A 24,760-nucleotide genomic window follows, 5' to 3' on the forward strand; every position below is an offset into this window, starting at 1 on the left:
CGGAACTAATCACTCTGGCCAGGGGCGTATTGGGCACACCAAATGCTCAAGCCTGGGACATATGTTCCCTAACCCCAGGACTGTGGGGGTGGGATCAGTTTGTGGATTGGGTTTGCTACAGAAAAGAAGTGTTCTGTTACCAGGAGAGGGGAAGCTGAACAGGAAGATGGTAATAGATATCCAATAAACTTATTTCCTCCTTCATGTTTTAGCTCACATTAATGTTAGGGCTAGCTGTTCACTAGCCCCTTGTCTTTGGGTCATTTCATCCCATTTCCCGTGTGTGTGTGTGTGTGTGTGTTCTACTCCCAATCTCCCTTACCTCACAATGCCATCTGTCTGCTTGACCTAGATATCAAGAGATTCTTGTTTCTTCCACAGCATGATTCTTCTATCACTTCTCAAAGAGTCATATTTCTCAAGTAAATATAAATACATTAAGGATAAGCACACACATACCTGTGCCGAAGTCTGAGTTCACTTCCTTGCACTCTTGATAGAGCAAGTGTGCCTCCCTCACTGCCTTTCATCCTACCACTAAAGTATGTGCCTTTTCAGACTGTGAACTATCTGTTAAAATGCATTTGTATTTACTAGAGGGAGTCATACTTTTACCCTCAGGAATTATAACTCCTAATGTCTCCTTTACAGGAAGTTTTACATACAGGGAAAGAGAAGGTTATAATCCTTTATTTTTGATGCTCAAATTTTCCTGAATTTGTCAAGAAGGCTCTTACCATCTTTTGATATGTCCTTATCATTCTTTGAGCACTTCCTTACTTTCTGTCACAACAAGGTGTTCCAGGCTCATCTTGCAGGAGTTCTGATTCCTTTTTGTGGAAAACGGTATTTAGAAACCAAGATTTGAGTGCTAGGTATGTCTACTACATAGCATGTTGTTCTTTTAACTAGGTTCCTGCCTTTATTTTAGTCTGAGATCTGCAATTAATTATTGAGTGCTTGTCATCAATCCTTTTGCTTGAGTTTCCTCAGTCATCTCTTAGTGGATGAAGCTCATCCAGTATATTCCTCAAGAGGGGCTCATGGGTACAGAATATTCTGATATCTTGCCTGTTTAAAAGGTTTTCTATACCTTGCTACTTGAAGGACAGCTTGTCTAAATATAGCATTCTTAGTTCACTCATTCTTTCCTTGAGTTTTTAAAAAAAAATACTACTCCATTGTTATTGCATTGTAAGTTATGTTTAGGGCATCTGGTGCCAGTCTGATTTTAATTTTGATCTCTGTGCTTAGAGATCTTGAGGATTTTTTTTTTCATTTCTTTTTAAAGTTTAATAGTTTTATTAGGATATGTTTTCAAATTGATCATTCTGGTTCAGTTTTCCCAGGTACCTGTTGAACTTTTTTAATATGTACATTTTGGGTCTTTTCATATTTCCATAAAGTTTTCTTGGGTTATAGTTTTAAGTATTAGTTCTGTTCAACTATTTTGTTTTTATCTTTAGAATCTCTTATTACACATACTTGTTTTCTTCTTTATCTTTCTTCTGTTTCAACCACTTTACTTCTGGTCCATTTTACTTCTTTGCCTCATTTTTATTCTCTTAATTGTTTCTGGCTTTCTTCAATATCCCTTAGTAAAATTTTATTTGGATCTGTTCTCCCTTGGGGACTTTGTAATTTAATCTTTGATTCTGTGATGATTTTGTCCTTTCCTTTTATTTCTTTCCTAAATTCACTCAACTCTCTTTTTATTTCTTCCTGTTTATTGTCCATTTATACTTTTAATTTTTGAGTTTCTTATTCAAGGTGGTTTTTCATACCTCTAAATGCTTACTTAAGGATATTTAATTCAGTGTAAAATGTTGTGTTACAGTTTTATTCTTCTTCATGTTTCTTTTTGGGGGTGGCGAGTTTTCATCAGCTTGAGTGGGTTTGATTTTATATTCTTAAAATACTTTGTATAGACTTGGTCTGTTTCTGCCAATTTATTTTGTGGGTTTGGGCTGTTTAGAAGAATCTTAGGTCAAGGGTGCCTTCTTCTGTCAGTGTAGCAAAGTACAGTTTGTGGTGTGTGTGTGTGTGTGTGTGTGTGATGGGGAGAAGGTATCGTATGTCTTCTTTCTTCTCTTTATTTTTTGGTTCTCTTTTTCTTGCAAGGCTCTGCATTTTCCCCTTTTGCTCCTTTACCCATTTTCACCTTCACCGTCCAATCTCCAAAGAGCTCCTCTTGCTGCCTTTCTACCTTCTTAAAAGCAGTGACTTTTTTTTTTAAAGATTTGATTTTTTTCCTTTTTCTCCCCAAAGCCCCCCGGTACATAGTTGTATATTCTTAGTTGTGGGTCCTTCTAGTTGTGGCATGTGGGACGGCGCCTCAGTGTGGCTCGATGAGCGGTGCCATGTCTGTGCCCAGGATTCGAACCAAGGAAACACTGGGCTGCCTGCAGCGGAGCGCGTGAACTTAACCACTCGGCCACGGGGCCAGCCCCTCAAAAGCAGTGACTTTTTGAAGACTGCCACCTCGAACTATATGCTCTTAAAAGTCCCTTCCTTGTAGTGTATGTTCTCATCTATTGGCACTCTTCCAATATTTTTGAACCTACTGTGGACTTTCTGGTGGTGATTTTAACTTGGTTTTAGGCCCACTACTAGTTCTTCTTTTCTCTTTTCCACAGTTTTTCCATATTACCTACTTATAGGTAATTTGGTGTTTGGGCCCTCTCTGTCTTTTTGTTATGTTGTGGGCATTGGTTTTATGTAGTTTGTTTGTTCTTCTGTAGTTCTGTACTGTTGTTTGGAGGATGGGTTGGGACATTCAGTTTATGCCTCTGTGTTTACCTCATGTATGTGTATATGCATACATGCATGTGTATATATATCATACGCCTTTACCTCTCTCTCCTACCAGAATGTAAGTTCCTTAAGAGTAGCAATTCACTTTTCCTCATCTTTCTGTCTCTAGGAGTAATCCCAGTGCCTATTATATACAGTGACTTTTAAACTTTCCTTTACCTATTTATGAGATTAAAACAAAGTTGCAATACAACATATTACTCTGCTAATAAACTATCTCTTACCAAAGGCTAAAGGATTGTAACATGAAGTTAAAGCTCTCTTAACTGTGCAGCTAAGTCCATAGTAGGCTAGATAACTAGCACTTGGAGTTATTACTTGCAAACCTGAATGTACATAAATTGCCATGTTGCTCATGAGTGAAGGAATATGTTATATATAATATATAATATGATACATATATATCAATTTAGAGGGAAGCCTATGGTTCCTGAATGAATATGTTGCTCTTGTGTCTTGACTATGATATGACATGAGAGATGCCAGAAATATTTTGTTCTAATATGAAGAGATAAATAGCAGTGCTGTGTTATGCTACTGTATTTAAAATTGGGAAGGTCAGAAGTGCTACAGTGAATATTTAATGTTCTGATGAAATCTTAGGGGAAATGATGCAGTATTCACCAATACCAGTTTCACACTGAAATCTTCCTGACAGTTGTTTTGTCTGGCTCATGCAGCAAATAAAATTTAATGTAACTTCCTCATGATAACTGACATTTCTATAAGAGATAGATACCTTTGTCAGGTCATGATTCAGAAAGAGAAAAAAGCGATGGATATGGATACAAGGACCAAATCTAAGAATATGCATAAAGATTTATGTACAAGTGTTATGTACTGAATTGTATTCCTCAAAATTCCTATGCTGAAGTTCTAACCCCTAGTACCTCAGAATATGACTGTATTTGGAGATAGTGTCTTTAAAGAGGTAATTAAGGTAAAATGAGGTCATATGGGTAGGCTCTAATCCAACAGGATTAGTGTCCCGATAAGAAGAGATTAGGACACCTCTGTGCACAGAAGAACTATGTGAAGACAGAGGGAGAAGATAGCCATCTGCAAGCTGAGAGGCCTCAGAAGAAATCAACTCTGCTGACACATTGATTTGGACTTGTAGCCACCAGAACTATGAGAAAACACATTTCTGTTGTTTAAGACCCCCATTTTGTGGTACTTTGTTGACAGCCCTAGCAAACTAATACTTGAAGGATAGCCATCACAGAATTTTTTAGTAGCATCTCAAAACAGAAACAACATAAGTGTCCAACAATGGGGGCATAGTTACATTGCCTCCAAAACTACCTATCCTACCTCATCTGGCAGTCTCCTTGATGGCAGCAAAGGACAGCAAGAGTAGTCAAGGATTCAGGCTGCTACCATCACAAGTAACCTGAGCCAATTCATGAAAATTATCAGTGGAATAAGCTCCAGTGTCTTTCAGTTTATGTTTTCATCCATGCAGTAGGTGGGATAACAAGGTACCATGGATTAAGACATTAGTTTTATTTGTGCTGGTCATGAACATGCCAGAGAAAAAAAGAAGACAGGTAGCGTGCCTCGAAATTTTTAAGTACACAGGCTCAGTATATTCCTTTTCCCCAAAATGATTTCATTCTTTTGTTTTCTATACAACCTACACTCCAGAGTCTCTTTGGAAATAAGATTTAAACTGCTGAATTTTTTCTTCTTTATTGTCTCTACATTATTATCCCTAATTACTATGCCAAGACCAAGGTATACTTGTTTATATCTGATAAATTATTCTTTTTTTGCCTACAGAACCTTAGAATATAGTCCCCTAAATTCATTAAGACAAAAAAAATCTCTTTCAAGATTAGTTCTCATATATATTATTTCTTATAATTTCTATCCATTTTAACACAGTAGATTTCTTCTATAGATGTCTAGAATTCGACAGGTTAAGTAAATTAAGATATTCCCAAAACATTGAAATATTATGTGTCCATTAAAGTAATCATTTAAAAGTAATTAATGACATGGAAATATGCCAGAGAAATGTTAAGAAAGCCATATACAAAGCAGTATACATATTACACGATCTACATTTTGTTTAAAAAAAGTATAAATAAGTATATCTTTAGGATGAGAGATTTCATATTGTTTAATTTTGGTCTTATACTTTTCCAAATTTCCTTAATGATTATGTGTTACTTTTATAATCAGGAAAAAAAAAAAAAGGAAGGCAGAAAGGAAGAGCTATAGAGAAGCTTGCTGGTATAATCTCATTCCACATTTAAGATTTTTGTTACATAATTAAGGAGTGAAGTGAGGTTTTTAAAAAATACTATTATTTCATTCCATGCTTATAGCAAAAACAAACAGTACAGAAATGTATAAAGTAAAAAGTGAATGTGGCATCATCCCACGGCCCCCAGTCTCAACTGCAGAAGTACAACTCTATTAAGAGTTTGGTGGGAATCTGTGAGGATTCTATGGGATTTTTGTTCCTGTGCCAATACTATTGACACATGAATAATATTTTTATAAATATGGAATCATGCTGTATAGATTTTTCCTCAGTGTGCTCTTTCACTTAGCAATATATTATGGATATTCTTCCATGTTATAGGTAGTATAGGTAGACAAAAGGATAATAAAAAAATTAAGTGTTGCATGTCTATTATATCAAGTATAGTGTACTGGTTTAAAACATTTAACCAGTATAGCATGGGCACTGTCCCATCAGAATAGAGCTAAACTGAGTCTCGAGGCCCCTGCCGTGCCAAACATTAATCTTTTCGCTGCTGAAAGAACAGGAGATGCAGAGCACCTCAGGGCTGGGACTGGGCAGTGAGGTGAGGCACTTAGGCATCTTGAGGGCGGTGCCTTCACCAACTGGCATAGAAATATTTCAGAATTTTAGCTAGTACAGTTAGTTATGCCAGGTAAATATCAGCCCTGCATGTATATCTCATTCTTTTTAATGGTGACATTCAATGTCGTTGTATTGATTAATCTTAATTTATTTTATGAGTCCCTTATTTATGATCGTTTAGATAGTTTGTCATCTTTTTGTTCTTACAAGCAGTGTTACAATATACGTTTTTGTACATACTATGTTTGAACATGGGCTAGTATATCACAATGTGACTTTGGAGAAATCATCTTTCTCCTTAGAATCATGAATCCTGTTTTAATATTAGCAAGGAATTGTGAGGTTCACTTTTAAAATCTGTAACTTTAAGGGGCTATTGAAGTTTAAGTCAGTAGTCTCAAACCCTGACTGCCTCAGAATCACCTATAGAACTATTAGGAATTATACATCTGTGACCCTCCTCCTAAAGATTCCAATTTAGTTTTAGTTGGGTTCTAAGTATTTATATTTTTAATAAGCTCCACAAATGATTCTGATGCCCAACCAGTATTCAAAGTTACTGGAATATAGAAGAACTGCTATTTTAAAAGAGTACAGGATTGTATGATTTGTCCGTGTCTACTGTATGGTAATATATATTGGCGAATATGTGGAAATACTGGAAGTCCTATACTGCTAGTGGAAGTATAAATTGGTAAAATCGTTTTGTAAAACTCTCTGGCAATATCTATTAAGTTGAACTTAAGAGCATACTGTATGACCTCTCAGTTCCACTCCTAGGTATATATCCCACAGAAATGCTTAACATGTTCACCTATTCAGGTGCACATTCTTTTTTTTTTCCTTCTCCCCAAAGCCCTCCAGTACATAGTTGTATGTTCTAGTTGTGAGTGCCTCTTGGCTGTGCTATGTGGGACGCTGCCCCAGCATGGCCCGATGAGCGGCACTAGGTATGCACCCAGGATCTGAACCAGTGAAACCCCGGGCCACCAAAGCAGAGTACATGGACCTTATCACTTGGCCACGGGGCCGGCTCCAGTTGCTCACTCTTAGCTGCACTATTTATAATAGCCTTAAACTGCAAATAAGCCACATCTCCTCCAACAGTGGAATAGAGAAAGTAAATTAAAATAGAGAAAAAAAATAGCATTAAGGTATTTTTATGTAATGAAATACTACCTAGCAATGAGAATCCTCAGACTACAGCTACATGAAATACAAATGCATCTCAGAACACAAAATGTGTGTTACTGTACCAGGGTTGTTTTTGCCTGTTGCCTGGAAAGCCAAACGCCAAGAGGATGAGAGTGCAGCAGAGAGAGGATTTTTGTTTGTTTGTTTGTTTTTTGTGTATTGAGTTCATAATAGTTTACATGGATGTGAGATTTCAGTTGTACATTATTTCTTGTCTGTCACCACATCAGTGCTCCCCTTCATCCCCACCCCCCTTCCCCTGGTAACCACTGATCTGTTTTCTTTGTCCATGTCTTTGTTAATATTCCACATATGAGTGAAATCATCTGGTGTTTGTCTTTCTCAGTCTGGCTTATTTCACTTAGCACAATTCCCTCCAGGTCCTTCCATGTTATTGCAAATGGGATGAATTTGTCTTTTTTTCTGGCTGAGTAGTATTCCATTGTACATATATACCACATCTTCTTTATCCAATCATCAGTTGATGGGCACTTGGGTTGCTTCCGTGTCTTGCCTATTGTGAACAGTGCTGCAACAAACATAGGGGTACATATGTTACTTTGGATTGTTGATTTCAAATTGTTTGGGTAAATACCCAGTAGTGGGATAGCTGGGTTGAATGGTAGTTCTATTTTGAATTTTTTGAGGAATCTCTATACTGTTTTCCATAGTGGCTGTGCCACTTTGCATTCCCACCAGCAGTATATGAGGGTTCCCTTTTCTCCACACCCTTTCCAACATTTGTTGTTTTTAGTGTTAGTGATGATAGCCATTTTAACAGATATGAGGTGGTATCTTAGCGTAGTTTTGATTTGCATTTTCCTGATGATTAGTGATGTTGAACATCTTTTCATGTGTTTATTGGCTATTTGTATATCTTCTTCGGAAAAATGTTCGTATCCTCTGCCCATTTTTTGATCGGGTTGTTTGTTTTTTTATTGTTCAGTTGTGTGAGTTCCTTATATATTATGGAGATTAACTCCCTGTCAGATATATGATTTTCAAATATCTTCTCCCTGTTGGTGGGTTGTCTCTTTGTTTTGATCCTAGTTTCTTTTGCCTTGCAGAAGCTCTTTAGTCTGATGAACCTCCCACTTGTTTATTTTTTCTTTTGTTTCCCTTGTCTGAGAAGACACGGTATTTGAAAAGATCCTTTTTAGTTCAATGTCAAAGAGTGTACTACCTATATTATCTTCCAGGAGTTTTATAGTGTCAGGACGTATCTTCAAGTCTTTGATCCATTTTGACTTCATTTTTGTGTATGGCATGAGATAATGGTCTACCTTCATTCTTTTGCATGTGGCTGTCCAGTTTTCCCGACACCATTTATTGAAGAGACTATCTTTTCTCCATTGTATGTTCTTGGCACCTTTGTTGAAGATAGGTGGCCATTGATGTGCAGATTTATTTCTGAGCTTTCAGTTCTGTTCCATTGATTTGTGTGCCTTTTTTTGTACCAATACCATACCATTTTGATCACTATGGCTTTGTAGTATATTTTGAAGTCAGAGATTGTGGTCCCTCCAGTTTTGTTCTTTTTTCTCAGGATTGCCTTAGCAATTCGGGGTCTTTGGTTGCCCCATATGAATTTTAGGATTCTTTGCTCTATTTCCATGAAGAATGTCATTGGGATTCTGATTGGGATTGCGTTGAATCTGCAGATTGCTTTGGGTAATATGGACATTTTAACTATGTTTACTCTTCCAATCCACGTGCATGGAATCTCTTTCCATCTCTTTATGTCGTTATCAATTTCTTTCAGTAATGTCTTACAGTTTTCATTGTATAAGTCCTTCACCTCCTTGGTTAAATTTATTCCTAGATACTTTATTCTTTTAGTTGTGATTGCAAATGGAATTGTACTCTTGAGTTCTCTTTCTGCAAGTTCGTTATTGGAGTATAGAAAAGCAACTGATTTTTATAAGTTGATTTTGTACCCTGCAACTTTACTGTAGTTGTTAATTATTTCTATTAGTTTTCTGATGGATTCTTTGGGGTTTTCTGTATGTAAGGCCATGTCATCTGTGAACAGTGAGCGTTTCACTTCTTCACTCCCTATTTGGATTCTTTTTATTCCTTTCTCTTGCCTAATTGCTCTGGCCAAAACCTCCAGTACTATGTTGAATAAGAGTGGTGATAGTGGGCATCCTTGTCTTGTTCCTGTTCTCAGGGGGATGGCACTCAGTTTTTCCCCATTGAGTATGATGTTAGCTGTGGGTTTGTCATATATGACCTTTATTATGTTGAGGTAATTTCCTTCTATGCCCCTTTTCTTTAGAGTTTTGATCATAAATGGCTGTTGGATTTTGTCAAATGCTTTCTCTGCATCTATTGAGATGATCATGTGGTTTTTATTCCTCAGTTTGTTGATGTGGTGTATCATATTGATTGATTTGTGGATGTTGAACCATCCCTGTGTCCCTGGTATGAATCCCACTTGATCTTGATGTATGATCCTTTTGATGTATTGCTGAATTCAGGTTGCCAAAATTTTGTTGAGGATTTTTGCATCTATGTTCATCAATGATATTGGCCTGTAGTTCTCCTTTTTTGTGCTGTCTTTATCTGGCTTTGGTATCAGAGTGATGTTTGCCGCATAGAATGTGTTAGGAAGACTTCCATCTTCCCTAATTTTTTGGAATAGCTTGAGAAGGATAGGTATTAAATCCTCTTTGAAGGTTTGGTAGAATTCCCCAGGGAAGCTGTCTGGTCCTGGGGCTTTATTCTTTGGGATGCTTTTGATTACTGTTTCAATCTCTTTCCTTGTGATTGGTCTATTCAGACTGTCTGTTTCTTCTTGACTCAGCTTTGGGAGGTTGTAAGAGTCTAAGAATTTATCCATTTCCTCTAGATTATCTGTTTTGTTGGCATATAGTTTTTCATAGTATTCTCTTATAATCCGTTGTATTTCTGTGGTATCTGTTGTTGTTTCTCCTCTTTCATTTCTGATTTTGTTTATCTGAGCTTTCTCTCTTCTTTTCTTTGTAAGTCTGGTGAGGGGTTTGTCAATTTTATTTATCTTCTCAAAGAACAAGCTCTTTGTTTCATTGATCCTTTCTACTGCCTTCTTTGTTTCAATAGTGTTTATTTGTGCTCTGAGTTTTATTATTTCTCTCCTTCTGCTGACTTTGGCTTTGTTCTTCTTTTTCTAATTCAGTTAGGTGTAATTTGAGATTGCTTATTTGGGATTTTTTTTGTTTCTTAAGGTGAACCTGTATTGTGATGAATTTCCCTCTTAATACAGCTTTTGCTGCATCCCATATGAGTTGGTACAGTATGTTATCATTTTCATTTGTCTCCCGATATTTTTTGATTTCTCCTTTAATTTCTTCAATGATCCATTGCTTGTTCAATAGTCTCCACATCTTTGTCCCTTTCTCAGCTTTTTTCTTGTAATTAATTTCTAGCTTTATAGCATTATGATCGGAAAAGGTGCTTGTTACTACTTCAATTTTCTTAAATTTATTGAGGCTTGCCTTGTTGCCCAATGTATGGTCTATCCTTGAGAATGTTCCATGCGCACTTGAGAAGAATGTGTATTCTGCTGTTTTTGGATGGAGTTTTCTATATATGTCTATTAAGTCCAACTGGTTTAGCTTTTCATTTAATTCCACTGTTTCCTTATTGATTTTCTGTCTGATGATCTATCCATTGATGTGAGTGGGGTGTTTAGGTCCCCTACTATTATTGTGGTGTCATTAATATCTTCTTTTAGATTTGTTAATAGTTGCTTTATGAACTTTGGTGCTCCTGTGTTAGGTGCATTGCTATTTATAAGTGTTATTTCTTCTTGATGGAGTGTCCCTTTGATCATTATATACTGCCCCTCTTTGTCTCTCTTTGCCTGTCTTATCTTGAAGTCTACTTTGTCTGATATAAGTATTGCGACACCTGCTTTCTTTTATTTGCTATTAGCTTGGAGTATTGTCTTCTGCCCCGTCGCTGTGAGCCTGTGTTTGTCATTGGAGCTGAGATGTGTTTCCTGGAGTCAGCATATTGTTGGGTCTTGTTCTTTAATCCATCTTGCTACTCTGTGTCTTTTGATTGGAGAATTCAGTCCATTTACGTTTAGGGTGATTATTGATGTATGAGGGCTTAATGCTGTCATTTTATCACTTGTTTTCCAGTTTTCCTGAATTTCCTTTGTTTCTCATCCTCTGTGTTTTGGTCTACCCATTGAATTATGTAGTTTTTTGTTTTTTTTTTTTTTAAAGATTGGCACCTGAGCTAACAATTGTTGCCAATCTTCTTCTTTTTTCTTTTCTGCCTTTTCTCCCCAAATCCCCCCAGTAGACAGTTGCATATCTTTTTTAGTTGTGGGTCCTTCTAGTTGTGGCATGTGGGATGCCACCTCAGCATGGCCTGATGAGCTGTGCCATGGCTGTGCCTGGGATCCGAACCAGTGAAACCCTGTGTCACCAAAGTGGAGCACGCAAACTTAACTGCTCAGCCACAGCGCCAGCCCCAGCCCCAATTTATGTAGTTTTTAATGATGTGTTTCTTTGTTTTCTCCTTATTTATTCTTTGTGTCTCTGTTCTGCTTTTTTGTTTAGTGGTTACCCTGAGGTTTGTATTCAGAATCTCGTGTATAAGATAGCCCATTTTCTGATGGCCTCTTATTTCCTTAGTCTAACCAATTCAGTCCCTTTTCTCCTCCCCTCCTAAGTTGTTTTTGTCATATCTTATTCCATCTTGTTTTGTGAGTTTGTGGTTAAAATGACAGGATTATCTTTGTTTTTGGTGTTTTCCTTCCCTCTAGCTTAATGCTATAGTTGAATATTTGCTATCTTATTCTGATTCTGTCTACCTATTTATCTCCTTACTCTGTTTTGTGACCCCTTTCTCCCTTTTTTTTTCTTCAGGTATGAGGGCCTTCTTGAGGATTTCTTGTTGGGAGGGTCTTGGGGCTACAAAGTCCCTTAGCTTTTTTTTGTCTGGGAAAGTTTTAATTTCTCCCTCATATCTGAAAGATATTTTTGTTGGATAGAGTATTCTTGGCTGAAGATTTTTTTCTTTTAAAGATTTGAATATGTCATTCCATTCTCACCAAGCTTGTAAGGTTTCTGCAGAGAAATCCGCTGAAAGCCTGATAGGGGTTCCTTTATAGGTTATTTTCTTCTGCCTTGCTGCCCTTAGTATTCTTTCTTTGTCATTCATTCTTGCCAGTTTTACTACTATATGCCTTGCAGTAGGTCTTTTTACATTGACAAATCTAGGAGATCTGGAAGCTTCATCCACACAGATTTCCCTCTCTTTCCCTAGGTTTGGGAAGTTCTCTCCTATTATTTCTTTGAACATGCTTTCTGCTCCATTATCCTTCTCTTCTTCTTCTTGAATACGTATTATTCTTATATTGCATTTCCTCATTGAGTTGGATATTTCTTGGAGACTTTCTTCATTTCTTTTTAGTGTTAGTTCTCTCTCCTCCTCTGTCTGGAGCATTTCAACATGTCTATCTTCGATCATGCTGATTCGCTCCTCTATGATGTCCACTCGAGTGTTCAGGGAATCCATATTTTGTTTTATCTCTTCCATTGTGTCTTTCATCTCTGATATTTCTGATTGATTCTTCTTTATAGTTTTAATCTCTTTTGTGAAGTAGCTCCTGAACTCATTGAATTGTTTCTCTACAATTCTCTTTTATTCTCTTTTACCTCGTTGAGTTTTTTGATGATAGCTATTTTGAATTCATTGTCATTTAGAGTACATATTTCTGTGTCCTCAGGGCTGAGTTCTGGGTGCTTGTCATTTTCTGTCTGGTCTGGAGATTTGATGTAGCATTTGATGTTGCTAGGTTGGGTCTTACACATTCTGATATTATTCGGTTGCAGTTACTGCCTATCGCCACTGGGTGGGTGTCAAGAGCCATGTATTCTGAGCCCTCCTTCTTCAGCTGATATCCCAGGCAGTGGAGCAGCACGGGGCAGGAGGGGGGAGGGGTGCTTTCTCATGGGTGCACTCTAGGCTTTCTTGATCAGCTCTCACTCTATGGTCTCCTGGGATGTTGGCTTAATGAGGTTACTCCCTGCAAAAGCTTTCGCCCCATTAAAGGGCTACCGTCTAGGCTGCAAGGGCCCTAGGGAGTCCTTGGTGATCCTGTAAATGAGCAACCCCTTCCCCGTTCCTTCCCTTATGGATCCTCCCATGGCAGCACTCACAGTCTTTAGGTGAGGGAGCAAAGTTCTCTCTTACCCCATTCCAGCTCCTCCGAGGGGGGCTCCAGCCTCTCTGCCCTCTGTCATGTGGCTGCGAGTCTCTCCAACATTTTTGTGTTGTTAGAATGTCCTCTGTTAGAGTATGGATGCCCCTTTTTGTTGTATGTTGGAGGGGAGAGAGTCCCAGGCAAGTTCACTCTGCCATGATGCTGACATCACTCTGAGAGTGGATTTTAATCATAAGGCAGCCAAGTGAGGAAACAGAAGCACGAGTCTCAAGTCTGCCTCCCCCAAAATGGGGAATCAGGGATATTTATGGGGTAGAGGGCAAAGGGGTCTGAAATGTGGAGATAGATGATTGGAGGTGATGAGAGGTGAGGTAATTGATGATCTGCACAAGTGTAGTCAAACTTCATGCCTCTTCCTAGGATGAATGTTCACAAAATGGTGGCATTAGCATGACCTGAGGGTGGAGTTGTTAGCTTCTTGACATCAAAAGGTCACTTATCAGGCGTCTGTGCAGGCCCATTGATGGGTTGGTGGTCTCAACCTGCCTGAAGTGGACAAGGGGTCCTAATTCCTGAAAAACACCTCAAACACCCATTACCATGGTGACTGAGGCACCAGGGAGATGTTATCTATAGGAACCTAGTGGGAGTCAGATAACATATTGCCTAAGCAGTGCAGTTTACAATGGGCGGGGGAATAACTAAAAGCTATAATCAGGAATTGCAAAAAAGGAAAAAAACTTTAGTTACTAGCTACCTAATCATCAATTGCTAGCTGTTTACCAGTTTCTTATGGAGCAAAAGAAGCCAGATTCAAATGAGTGCATATGTATGATTTCATTTACATAAAGTTCAAAAACAGGCAAAACTTATCTATAGTGTTAGAACCAGGTGAGTGGTCACTTTGGGGAGGAGTAGTGGCTGTAAGGGAATGCAAGAGGGGGCATCAGGGTGTGGGTAATGTTTGTTTCTTAATCTGGGTACTGGTTACGTGGATATGTTCAGTTTGTGCAAAATCATCAAGCTGTGCACTTATGATTTGTACCCTTTATGTATATCATACATTGATTAAAAAAATTCAAAGAATACTATAAAACTATCAATAGAAGGAAGTTGCTCCAAATAACAAAATTGTTTCATGACAGAATAATAGCTGTATTTCCATAAACTATAAAAGAGGAGTTTGGTCTGCAGTGGCATGCTGGAGCCAGCTTGCACTGGCTCACTAGACCAATCATGTACATCTCTTCAGCTCGGTGATGTCATTTTGGTAGCTGGAAATCGGCCATGTTGGGAATATTTACTCCATGGAAATTGGCAAATGCTACATTGGATTGTTGTTTTCCCAGAGGGTGGTACCTACAGTACTGAATTTAGGTCTCTGTACACAGGGACATTATTTGACTTGCTTTATAGCCAGTGTAATTATTGAACAATTAATATAAATGTTGAAAGTGGCTGAAATGAGCAAGCCTTTTAGAATTATCCTTATCACAATTTGAGATCTCAAAGAATCTTTCCTTCTTTTTTCTACTGTAAATTCGAGGGGGTTTATTTTCATTTACATATCAATTCAGTAAGTGGAAATATGTCATTAAGAACTTTCCTTATCACTTTAAATTTGGTTTCAGTGTCACAAATTAGCATTACAAGAACATCACCATGTATTGAAATCTACCCTTGGTAATTAGAGTTATTGTGAATCACCTGAGACTGAAGCTATGTTGCTCCTTTTTTGTTTTTACTACTAGAAAATGATCATTGTAGCCTGGAGAAAGTAAATAAAATTGTCACCCTCAATTCTGAGACACTCAACTCTGTCCTGGTGTCCTCTGTCAGCCAAGTGCATACAGACATAATAGATACTCTCTTTGTTGAATTGTTGTCAATGACATTGTTGAAACAAGATACCAAAAGAGACAGGTTAACGTTTTTCTCTATTACTTCTGTTTAACTCTTTATGTCTCTATCCCATCCTTTTCACTTTCTTTTTGTTTCTATCTATAGCCACAGTCTTCTATCTATCTATTTCTCTCTGTCATCACTTTAGCTTCTCAAATATTAAAATCTTTTAAACATTGTGATGGAAGGATTAAACTATTTTAAGAGTTTCCCCAAGGGGAATTTGGAGATCTTTTTTATGCATGTGAGAAAAATATCTTGTTGTCGTAACATTATTTTTGCTTTGTGATGACAATGGCTTATTATTAGAAGGCATCTTTAGATTCCTTAGAACCACATAGTTTCTGAGAACCCCTGCTACCATCGTGCACTTAGTGACTAACATCAATTAACGTGTATCAGCATAGATGGTTAATTGTTATGGAGCACCCAAAGAGAGAAACAGGAAAGTGAAAGAAAAAGTGAAGGGAGGAGAATACATATAAGAGAGGGAAAAAATTCTGTTAGTTTTGCTTTCTATAACATTGAAACTGAGTTTTGGATTCAGCTGTTATTGGACTATTCCATTTTTAATAAAGTTCCCTGTCACCTTTTTACCTGAGTATTTTAGCAGTCATTGATGATCATCGTCTGGATCCATTATTTCATTAGGGATTACAAAGTGGTGATATTCTATCATTCTTCATTTTTTTTAGCTATAATTCTTCTATAAAGAAAACTTTTATTATCTTTTTGGTTACCCTGAAGAACAATTTGTTCAGGAAAGGAAGGATAAGTGCTTGATTCCCTTTATCTCCATCTACTGCCTTTGACTTTTTTATTTTAATTTTTTAAATATTTTTTTAGTCTCTGGAAGTTCTGTGTCTTCTCAGATCTTATTGGATTTTACTCATATTTTCAAACCTGTTTTTATTTCTTGAAATATCTTATAATTTTTTAATTCTGTGTTTGAATATTCCATTGTGTGAAGAAGTCTTAGCCAGTCTGACTAAGTCATCTGTTGTTTCTGCTAGTAGACTATCAGAGTGCTCTATTTCCTTTTGAACTGTGAGCTATTTATTTTTCTTGGTACCTTATTTTTGGGAATTTAGGCGGGGCTTGTATGAAGGTAGTTTCCTCCATAGAGGAGTTTCATTTGTTTCTGTCAGATGCTTATAGGTATAACTAGCCTTACACTCTTGAAAAAATCAATTCTCAGGGCTCTCCTGGTGGCGTAGCTGTTAAGTTCGTGTACTCTGCGTTGGTGGCCTGGGGTTCACAGGTTCAGATCCCAGGTGCAGACCTAGCACTGCTCATCAAGCCATGCTGTGGCAGCGTCCCACATACAAAACTAGAAGAAGACTGTCACAGATGTTAGCTCAGGGACAATCTTCCTCAAGCAAAAAGAGGAAGATTGGCAACAGATATTAGCTCAAGGACAATCTCCTCATCAAAAAAAAAATCAATTCTCCTCTTGAAATATTTTAGACCACCCATTTATCGTGGATTCAGGCTGCAAACTGTGATTTGTGGTTGTTTTCCTCCTCTTCTACTTAACCCCAAATTTTGAGATAGGCGATATTCCTGAGGCAGTGGATAGGAAAATTCATAAGTAATTCATCCTCTATTGAGAGCCTAGCCCTTGGGGTCCCAGATTTATGGACAAGTCTCCAGTTAGGCTCTCCAACTTGGGTGGCCTCTGGGATTTGTCTTCTGTCTCCCAGCCTTGAAGATCACGTAAACAAATCTCAAATTCATTGGATTCAGTAAATGCTCTCATAGCAAAAAGGTCAGTTTCAACATTCTTCTTACCTCTCTGAGTTCCCACCTTTACTTTTTTTTCGGCCTGTATATTTCTTGTTTTTTAGCAGATCGTGGATGCATTTGATGCATTTGAGAAGATTTTTAAAATATATTTTATCAAGACTTTTCCATTGTTTTTAGCAAGATCTTCAGTCCACAAACTTAGTTCATTCTATCACAAATACAAACACCGTCATGTGCTCTTTTAACTGCGCTTCATTCTTTAATACTTCATTATATGTTATCTTATAGATCTTTCTAGTCATTTGATGTTTGCAGTTGTATTTGTTTCAGTCCTTGTGAGTACACTTGATTTATCTACTGTTGCATTTCATTGCAGCCTGCTAGGTACAGTAGTAACTATTCAGTAAAATTCTCGCTGATGAATATAAAATAAGTGAGCTTTTCTTTTCATTAAGATTATCTCATAGTACATGGCACTTTATTGGTATGAAGGAGTAAAACCTCTTCTTCTAAAGTACCTAACTTTTGGGGGGAAGCTTTCTAATTGAAGAAATTTGACTGGTATTTGGGACTTGTTAGTTAAATATCTATGTGGTATACATGCATATTTGGGAATTTTATTTTTTCCCTTTGTTTTATTAAGTAAGCATAAAATGGACTAAAATATTTTTCTTTTGAGATGTGAGTTTTGGGCAGTAGGGACAGATTGTTCCTCTATAGGTTTAGCAGATAGAAAGCAGATGTGGCATTGGAAAGAGAGTGCTAGAGGCAGAGCAAATGTATGAGTAATCTGGAAAAAGATGAAAGTCAAATTATGAGTTAAATGTCAGCTTTTGGATCAAAACTTTTTCATTCTTGGTACTCTGAAGAGGCATGCAACTGAGTGCTGTGTTCTTAAAAAAATAGAGAGAGAGACTATTCTTGAAAGCCAATGCTACTCCGCTATACTTACTGTTCTATTTCCAGGTTTTTTTGTTTTTGTTTAAACAATCTGATTTTGATTTTCTTTGGTTAGGTAGGATATAACCCTTCATTAGCTTGTATTTGTAATTAAAGAGTATTGTTTTGTTTGATTAGAGAGTGTCTTGGAAATCATATGTACTTTGTGCATTTCTAGGAATGTCTGGCATGTTTATTGATCAAATGCCTTGCAGATGGAAATGAAATTTTGTTAGGAATCTTCTGGATGAAATACAGATTTATTTTTACTTTAATAAAACTGTTCAAAACATAAAGACTAGACTTCAATCTGGGTGTCAGTGCTGGCAGCTGATGTGGGAAGGGTTGTCAGGATTTTACCTGCTAAGGATTACAGTGATTTTCCCATTCCTCATGCCTCTCTTTGTTTGTGCTTGAATTACAGTTGTAGACAAGATGGGCATCAGCATGTCTTCTAGATCTCTGAAGTGCTTCATAATGACTGTATTCACTGGGCATACTATTTTCTTCTCTATCCACTAATGTGCTTTATATTTAAATTCTATGAAGCTATCATTTAGTTTTGTGTTTAACACCACTTATTTGGTAATTATTAGACTAACTCCACTCCCCAAAGGAATACTCAAGAAGTAGGGCTGAGAACAGTTGGAATTATTGTAGTTTAAAATTATGCTTATCAATAAGAAACAAATCATAGACTGTCTTCAGCCCAGCTTGTAAATAAACAGTAAAATTAGAATCTACCTATGATAAAATGAGATTTTCCAGCTTCTCTATGGTCTAGACATATTATTTCCACTTTTCAGTGCATCTGTCTTATTAGTGACAGATATCAGGGCATAATGATTCTCGAATAGCGTGATAACTTTTAAAAAGTAATTTCAGGGATAGTGTAATAAAATTCACTTACTAATTTTTTTTATCAAGAATATGACCTTTGGAATCATTTCAATTCATCATCTTCTTTCATTCATTCCCCAGAACTTTATTGCAAACTTATTAAATGCTAGGTCCTATGTTAGGTGTTGGGGCAGTGGTCACACCACATTTCTAGCCCTCAGGAAGCTTCCAGTTTAATTCTGTTCAGACATGCTGGGCCATTGAAGAAAACTGCTCTCTAACATAGACCATCTACGGGCTCTGTTGCCTCTGCTCCTCACATTAGTTAATATCTTAAGGTTGAAATTAGTTACCCCATCCCTTGAAAGTTTTAGGGAAACTTAATGAAAGCCCTCTTGAAACATGTCCTAATAGCCACTGGCCACCAGTGTCACATGGTGTTCCAGATAAAAGAGACCTGATAGATGAAAATGTGATCTCTCAAATATGTGCTTTTTATACTTTAAATTTCTGTGTAAATCACTTCATTGAAATATAATTTACATGTAATAAAATATACCTATTTTAAGTGTAGAGTTCAACGAATTTTGGCAAAGTATACATCCTTGTAACCACCATGTCAATCATTAACCCAAGAGAACCTGTATGTTATTCTAGATTTATCTCTTCTTCACATTCAAATGATTACTAATTTCTGTCCGTGCCACACTTTAAACTTCCATAGAACCTATCCCTTCCTCTTTACTCTTATGGCTATCACCTTAGTTTTTGGTATGTTAGACCCTTACTATTTTTCACCTTTATTACAGCAATCTACTTTATAACTAGTTTTTTACTCTTAACTCTTTTTTTCCATTTATACCTTCTATAATGTTACTAAGTTGTGATTATTCTAGTCACATTAGCCACCCCTTGCTTAAAATCCCTTGATGACTCTTCACAGTTCCCATTCTCAATCATCAATTTCTGAGGAAGAGTGTGGTTCGCAGTGGCAACTGACTTGATGATGACATCATTCATCAGACAGGAAATATACAGAGCAGAAAACATGTGGAGGGAAGTTAGTTCACTTAACACTGTGGAAGAAATAAAACTTTGCCTTGTGTTTCAGTTTGGAAATTATCAGAAGCATTTTTATTTGATTTAAGCTTTATGTAAACAACTATGAGGGAAGGAGAGAAGCATCTTTTAAACATCCATCTCAAACACCAGAAACTGTTCTAAGATATTTTATAGTGATAAACAAAACTTGTTAATGCTAGGTGGAAAAAAATATAATGTTTGTTGATGTTTATTTACACCTGAAGTGCTTAAGTTTAAATTCACGAACTCTCATTTTTACCTACATATACCAGCCTTTTAAAAAATGTCGTCTCATAATTATCTAAACATGTCTCAAAAACCATGATGTGAATATGAATCATGAGATTTACCTTTTAGATTGGTAAGGATAAGCTCTGAGGTAAAATAATTGATAGTGGACTATCTCTTTACCTTGGATGGGAGGAAAACATAGAAGAAATATTTAAATATGACAATAAAAAACACAATGAACTTTGTTCTTGCTAGAGAGCTTGCCTCAACCTTAATTGTGAACACACAGGTTATTTTCTATAGCATAAATATTCTATATCGTGTAGCTTTTCTTAACACAGGAAGAAAGATATTCAGTATAGTACCTCATTAAATAAAGTGCTTTTAGGCCTAGGTGTTTTCATTAATTATTTGATTAGACACTAGATTAGATGACTAATATAAATGAGTTTTACCGACCTGCTCTGGGGTATTATTTAGAAAAGTGATTATTCCTTTCTTTAAAAAATGAAAGTCCCAATCAAAATCCCAGCAAGTCATTTTGTAGATATCAACAAATGGATTCTAAAGTTTACATGGAAAAGCTGAGACCTAGAATAGCTAAATGATACTGAAGGAAAACAAAATTGGAGGATTCATTAACCTACTTCAAGACTTATTATAAAGGTACAGTAATCAGGACAGCATGGTGTGGGTGAAAGAGTAGACACGTATATCAATGGAACAGAGCAGACGGCCCAGAAATAGACCTACACAAATATAGTCAGGTGATCTTTGACAAAGGAGCAAAGCCAATTCAATAGAGAAAGGATAGTGTTCTCAACAAACGGTACTGAAACAATTGGATATTTCTCTAAAAAAGTGAATCTAGGGGCTGGCCCCGTGGCCGAGTGGTTGAGTTTGCGCGCTCCGCTGCAGGCGGCCCAGTGTTTCGTTGGTTCGAATCCTGGGCGCGGACATGGCACTGCTCATCAGACCACGCTGAGGCAGCGTCCCACATGCCACAACTAGAAGAACCCACAACGAAGAATACACAACTATGTACCGGGGGGCTTTGGGGAGAAAAAGGAAAAAATAAAATTTAAAAAAAAACAAAAAAAAAAAAGTGAATCTAGACATAGACCTTATACCCTTTACAATCTAGACATAAACTTTATACCTAAAAGAAAACTTAGGAGAAAATCTAGGCAACCTTGGGTTTGGCGATGAGTTTTTAGATACGACACCAAAAGCGTGATCCATGAAAGAGAAAATTGATAAGTTGGACATCATGAAAATTAAAAACTTCTGTACTGTGAAAGACACTATTAAGGAAGTGAAAAGACAAGTCACAGATGACGAGAAATATTTGCAAAACATGTATCTGATAAAAAAGAAACCTATCTATGATATACAAAAAAAACTCTTAAAATTCAACAATAAGAAAACAACCTAAGTAAAAAATGGAACGAGAGGTAAAAATGCAAAGAAGACATACATATGGCAAACGTGCATATGAAAAAATGCTCAGCATCCTTTGTCATTATGGAATTCCATAGTAAAACAATGAGACACCACTACACACCTATTGGAATAGCTAAAATCCCCCAAAACTGACAAATACCAAATGCTGATGAGAATGCAGAGCTGGTAGGAATACAAGATGATACAGTCACTTTGGAAGACAGTTTGGCAGTTTCTTGCAAAGCTAAACGTAGTCTTCCTATACGATCCAGCAGTTGCACTCTTAAGTATTTACCCAGTTGAGTTGAAAACTTATGTTCACACAAAAACCTGCAGACAAATATTTATAGCAGCTTTGTTCATAATGGCTAAAAACTGGAAGCAATCAAGATGTCTTCACTAGGTGAATGGATAAACAAGCTGTTCGTACACTCATACAGTGGAATATTACTTAGTGATTAAAAAAAGATCTATGAAGCCATAAAAAGATATAGATGAACCTAAAATGCATATTACTAAGTGGAAGAAGCCAGTCTAAAAAGACTACGTGTTACGTGATTCCAGCTGTATGACATTCTGGAAAAGGCAAAACTGTAGAGACATAAAAAAATAAGTGGTTGCCAGGGATTCAGGGAGAGGGGAGAAGCTTTGAATAGGGGATTTTTAGGGCCATGAAACTATACTGTATGCTGCTTTAGTGGGGGATACATGACATTCTGCATTTGTCAAAACCCCTAGAACTTTACAGCAAAGAGTGATCCTTAATGTATGCAAATTTAAAAAAATCATTTAGGAGGTTGTAGGATCCCAGGAAGGAATGAACACAGACTATGACAAGAGAATCTAACTGTATTTCAATTGTATGGAAAAACCTCCCTGAAGGGGTGGTGGGGTAAGGTGCTGACCTAAGTAACTTTGTAAATGAGTCTGCAAAACTAAATGCAAAAGGAATTGCACATAAACATTGTGTTTCAGTTGATAGAGTCGTTTCCCACGGGGGTACAGGTTAAAAATTCGGATACCACTATGCATGTATTCTGGAATTGAACAATTGAATGATGGCTGGGAGATGGTGGGAGCCAGATTTCTCCTGGTGGGAGTAGGAATTTACAGATAAGCAAGGGAAGGACGCTAGAATGATCCTTTTGGTAATAGATTAGAGTTTGAGACAACAGTGTGAGCTCATCTTTAGCTTAGTATAGACACAGATGGCTACATGGAGAAATATTATAGATATATGTATACACACAGGTTAGCATATACACATATATTTCTTTACTTTGTCAGCAGAGAACCTGAAAGAAACGACATCCCAGTAGCAAGAAGTACACTTAGCCAGCAGATCTTTGTTTCTAATACCATTTACAATAAAAGGAACCATGGCTCCTTGGAGAAATGGCTGATTCTAGGACTGGGATAGTAAATATATAATATGAATCTAGAGAATCTTATAGTGCCAGAAAGTAAAGAAGTGCTCAGAAAAAAATCCACATTAATGGGGGTATGTCAAAGGAACATAGGAGCCGACTGAAAGAGCCTCCAATGGCCAAAGCTGGAACAAGTTGAACAATAAGATAAGTAAAATAGTTTTGGATTATAACCCAAAGTATAAAATAAATATCCATAAATTGAAACTGATATAAATAAATAAATGGGGGAAAAAAGACAAACCTTCTGGGAAGAAGAATTCCAAATAATTTATGTAGATACTCTGCCCTCAAGGAGGGGCAGCTGAACTTCCCACTCGCTAAGTTGGGGCTGCACATGATGACTTCCTTCCAAAGGATTCAGTGTGGAAAGAAGGGAAGGGAAGACTAAATGTACATTGGAGAAAACGGAGAAGCACTACCTCACCCAGGTTCTCAAGGCCAACATGGACAGTGATAAGTCATGTTAATTAATAGTATGTACCTCAACCCTAGTCTAATCATGAGAAAAGTATCAGACACATCCCAATAGAGGAGCGGCCTACAAAATAACTGACTGGTATTCCTCAGAACTGTCAAGGCCATCAAAAACAAGGAAAGTCTAAGAAACTGGCACAGTCAAGAGGAGCCTAAAGAGACAGGACAACTAAATGCCATGTGGTGTCCTGGATGAGGTCCTGGAGTAGAAAAAGGACATTAGGGAAAAACTAAGGAAATCTAGATAATATATGGTCTTGAGTTAGTAAGAATGTATTGATATTAGTTCACTAATTGTAAAAACTGTAGTATATTAATACAAGATGTTAATAATAGGGGAAACTACATGCAGAGTATATGGGAACTCTGTACTATCTTCTCAATTTCTCTGTGAGTCTAAAACTGTTTTAAAAAAACAATGTCTATTAAAGAAATGAAAGTGCTGTTTGAAGGTCTCACAATAACCCAGTGGTTTCTGTCTCTCCTGCAGTTTTGAGAGTGTCTGCTGCCTTGCTGACTCTACATCTCTCTCAGACATCACTTTTGATGGCAATCCAATAGCTCAAGAGTCATGGTACAAACACACTATCCTTCAGAATATGATGCAGCTGCGCCAGCTAGATATGAAGAGAATCACGGTGAGAACTCTTCTAAAGTGCTTACCATGTTGTTTTCCTTAGCATGCATTAAGAAATTGGCATGCATACTCTTTGCTTGAAATGCTTCTTAATTTTTATGAACTGTGGATTATCATGACTGTATACTTCATAATTATAATTGCAGATTTTTTTACCACCTGTCCCTGATTCCAGTTTCATTGAATAGGGCTTTTTAAATTCCTAATCTTCTATTTAAAATAATAATCATGCTTATTTCTCATTCTTGCTTAGTATCTAATTGATAATTTACTTTGGGATGGATGAGTAAAAATTTCATTGATAAGTTCAATGGTATAATGGTTAAAAACATGGGTGATGGAGCCAGACTGTTTGACCATTTTCTAGGCATATGACCTTTGGCAATTTACTTAAAATTTCTATATCTCATTTTTCTCAAAGTAAAATGGGAATCATAATTATATTATGTCATAGGGTTGTTAAGATAAAATAAAATACTAAACCTTAGAACAGTATGAGGCTCCTAGGAAGCATCATAGGGAGCTGTTGTTTGTTATTGTTATTATTGATACTATGCCTCTCAAAGTAGCAATCTCTTTTTTTATTCACTCTGTCTCCGTGTTAGGTATTTTCTACACTTAGATGTTTTGATATGGCTCCTGAGCTAAGTGAAATGCTGCATATGATACCCCTCTTTTAAGGTGTACAATGCACATTAGCATATTACAGACTCCAAGAAGTTCTGTAATAAAGAAACTTACCTTAATTTGTTTCATTGCATCTCAAATTTATTTGAATATTTTATTTTCTCAGAAAATACCTATTAATAATCTCAGTTTGGAGGCCAACTGGTGGCATAGTGGTTAAGTTCACATGCTCTGTTTTGGTGACCTGGAGTTCACAGGTTCAGATCCTGAGCATGGACCTACACACTGCTCATCAAGCCATGCTGTGGCGGTGTCCTACCTACAAAATAGAGGACAGCTAGCACAGATGTTAGCTCATGGCCAATATTCCTCAAGCAAAAAGAAGAAGATTGGCAACA

The 24,760-nt window shown here is 36.9% G+C and overlaps 1 protein-coding gene across 2 annotated transcripts in view; it reads left to right on the top strand.

Moving 5' to 3' along the window:
- The window catches only part of LOC124232348 (leucine-rich repeat-containing protein 49-like), a 136,219-nt gene that overhangs the window by 54,465 nt on the left and 56,994 nt on the right, over positions 1-24,760 (top strand). For both annotated transcript variants that reach the window (XM_046649303.1, XM_046649311.1), the window contains exon 10: positions 23,589-23,736. In XM_046649303.1, the coding sequence (XP_046505259.1) occupies positions 23,589-23,736 (148 nt within the window). The remainder of the gene's footprint in view (positions 1-23,588; positions 23,737-24,760) is intronic.

Source organism: Equus quagga, chromosome 2, assembly GCF_021613505.1.
Source record: "Equus quagga isolate Etosha38 chromosome 2, UCLA_HA_Equagga_1.0, whole genome shotgun sequence".
In the NCBI taxonomy this organism is placed as follows: domain Eukaryota; kingdom Metazoa; phylum Chordata; class Mammalia; order Perissodactyla; family Equidae; genus Equus; species Equus quagga.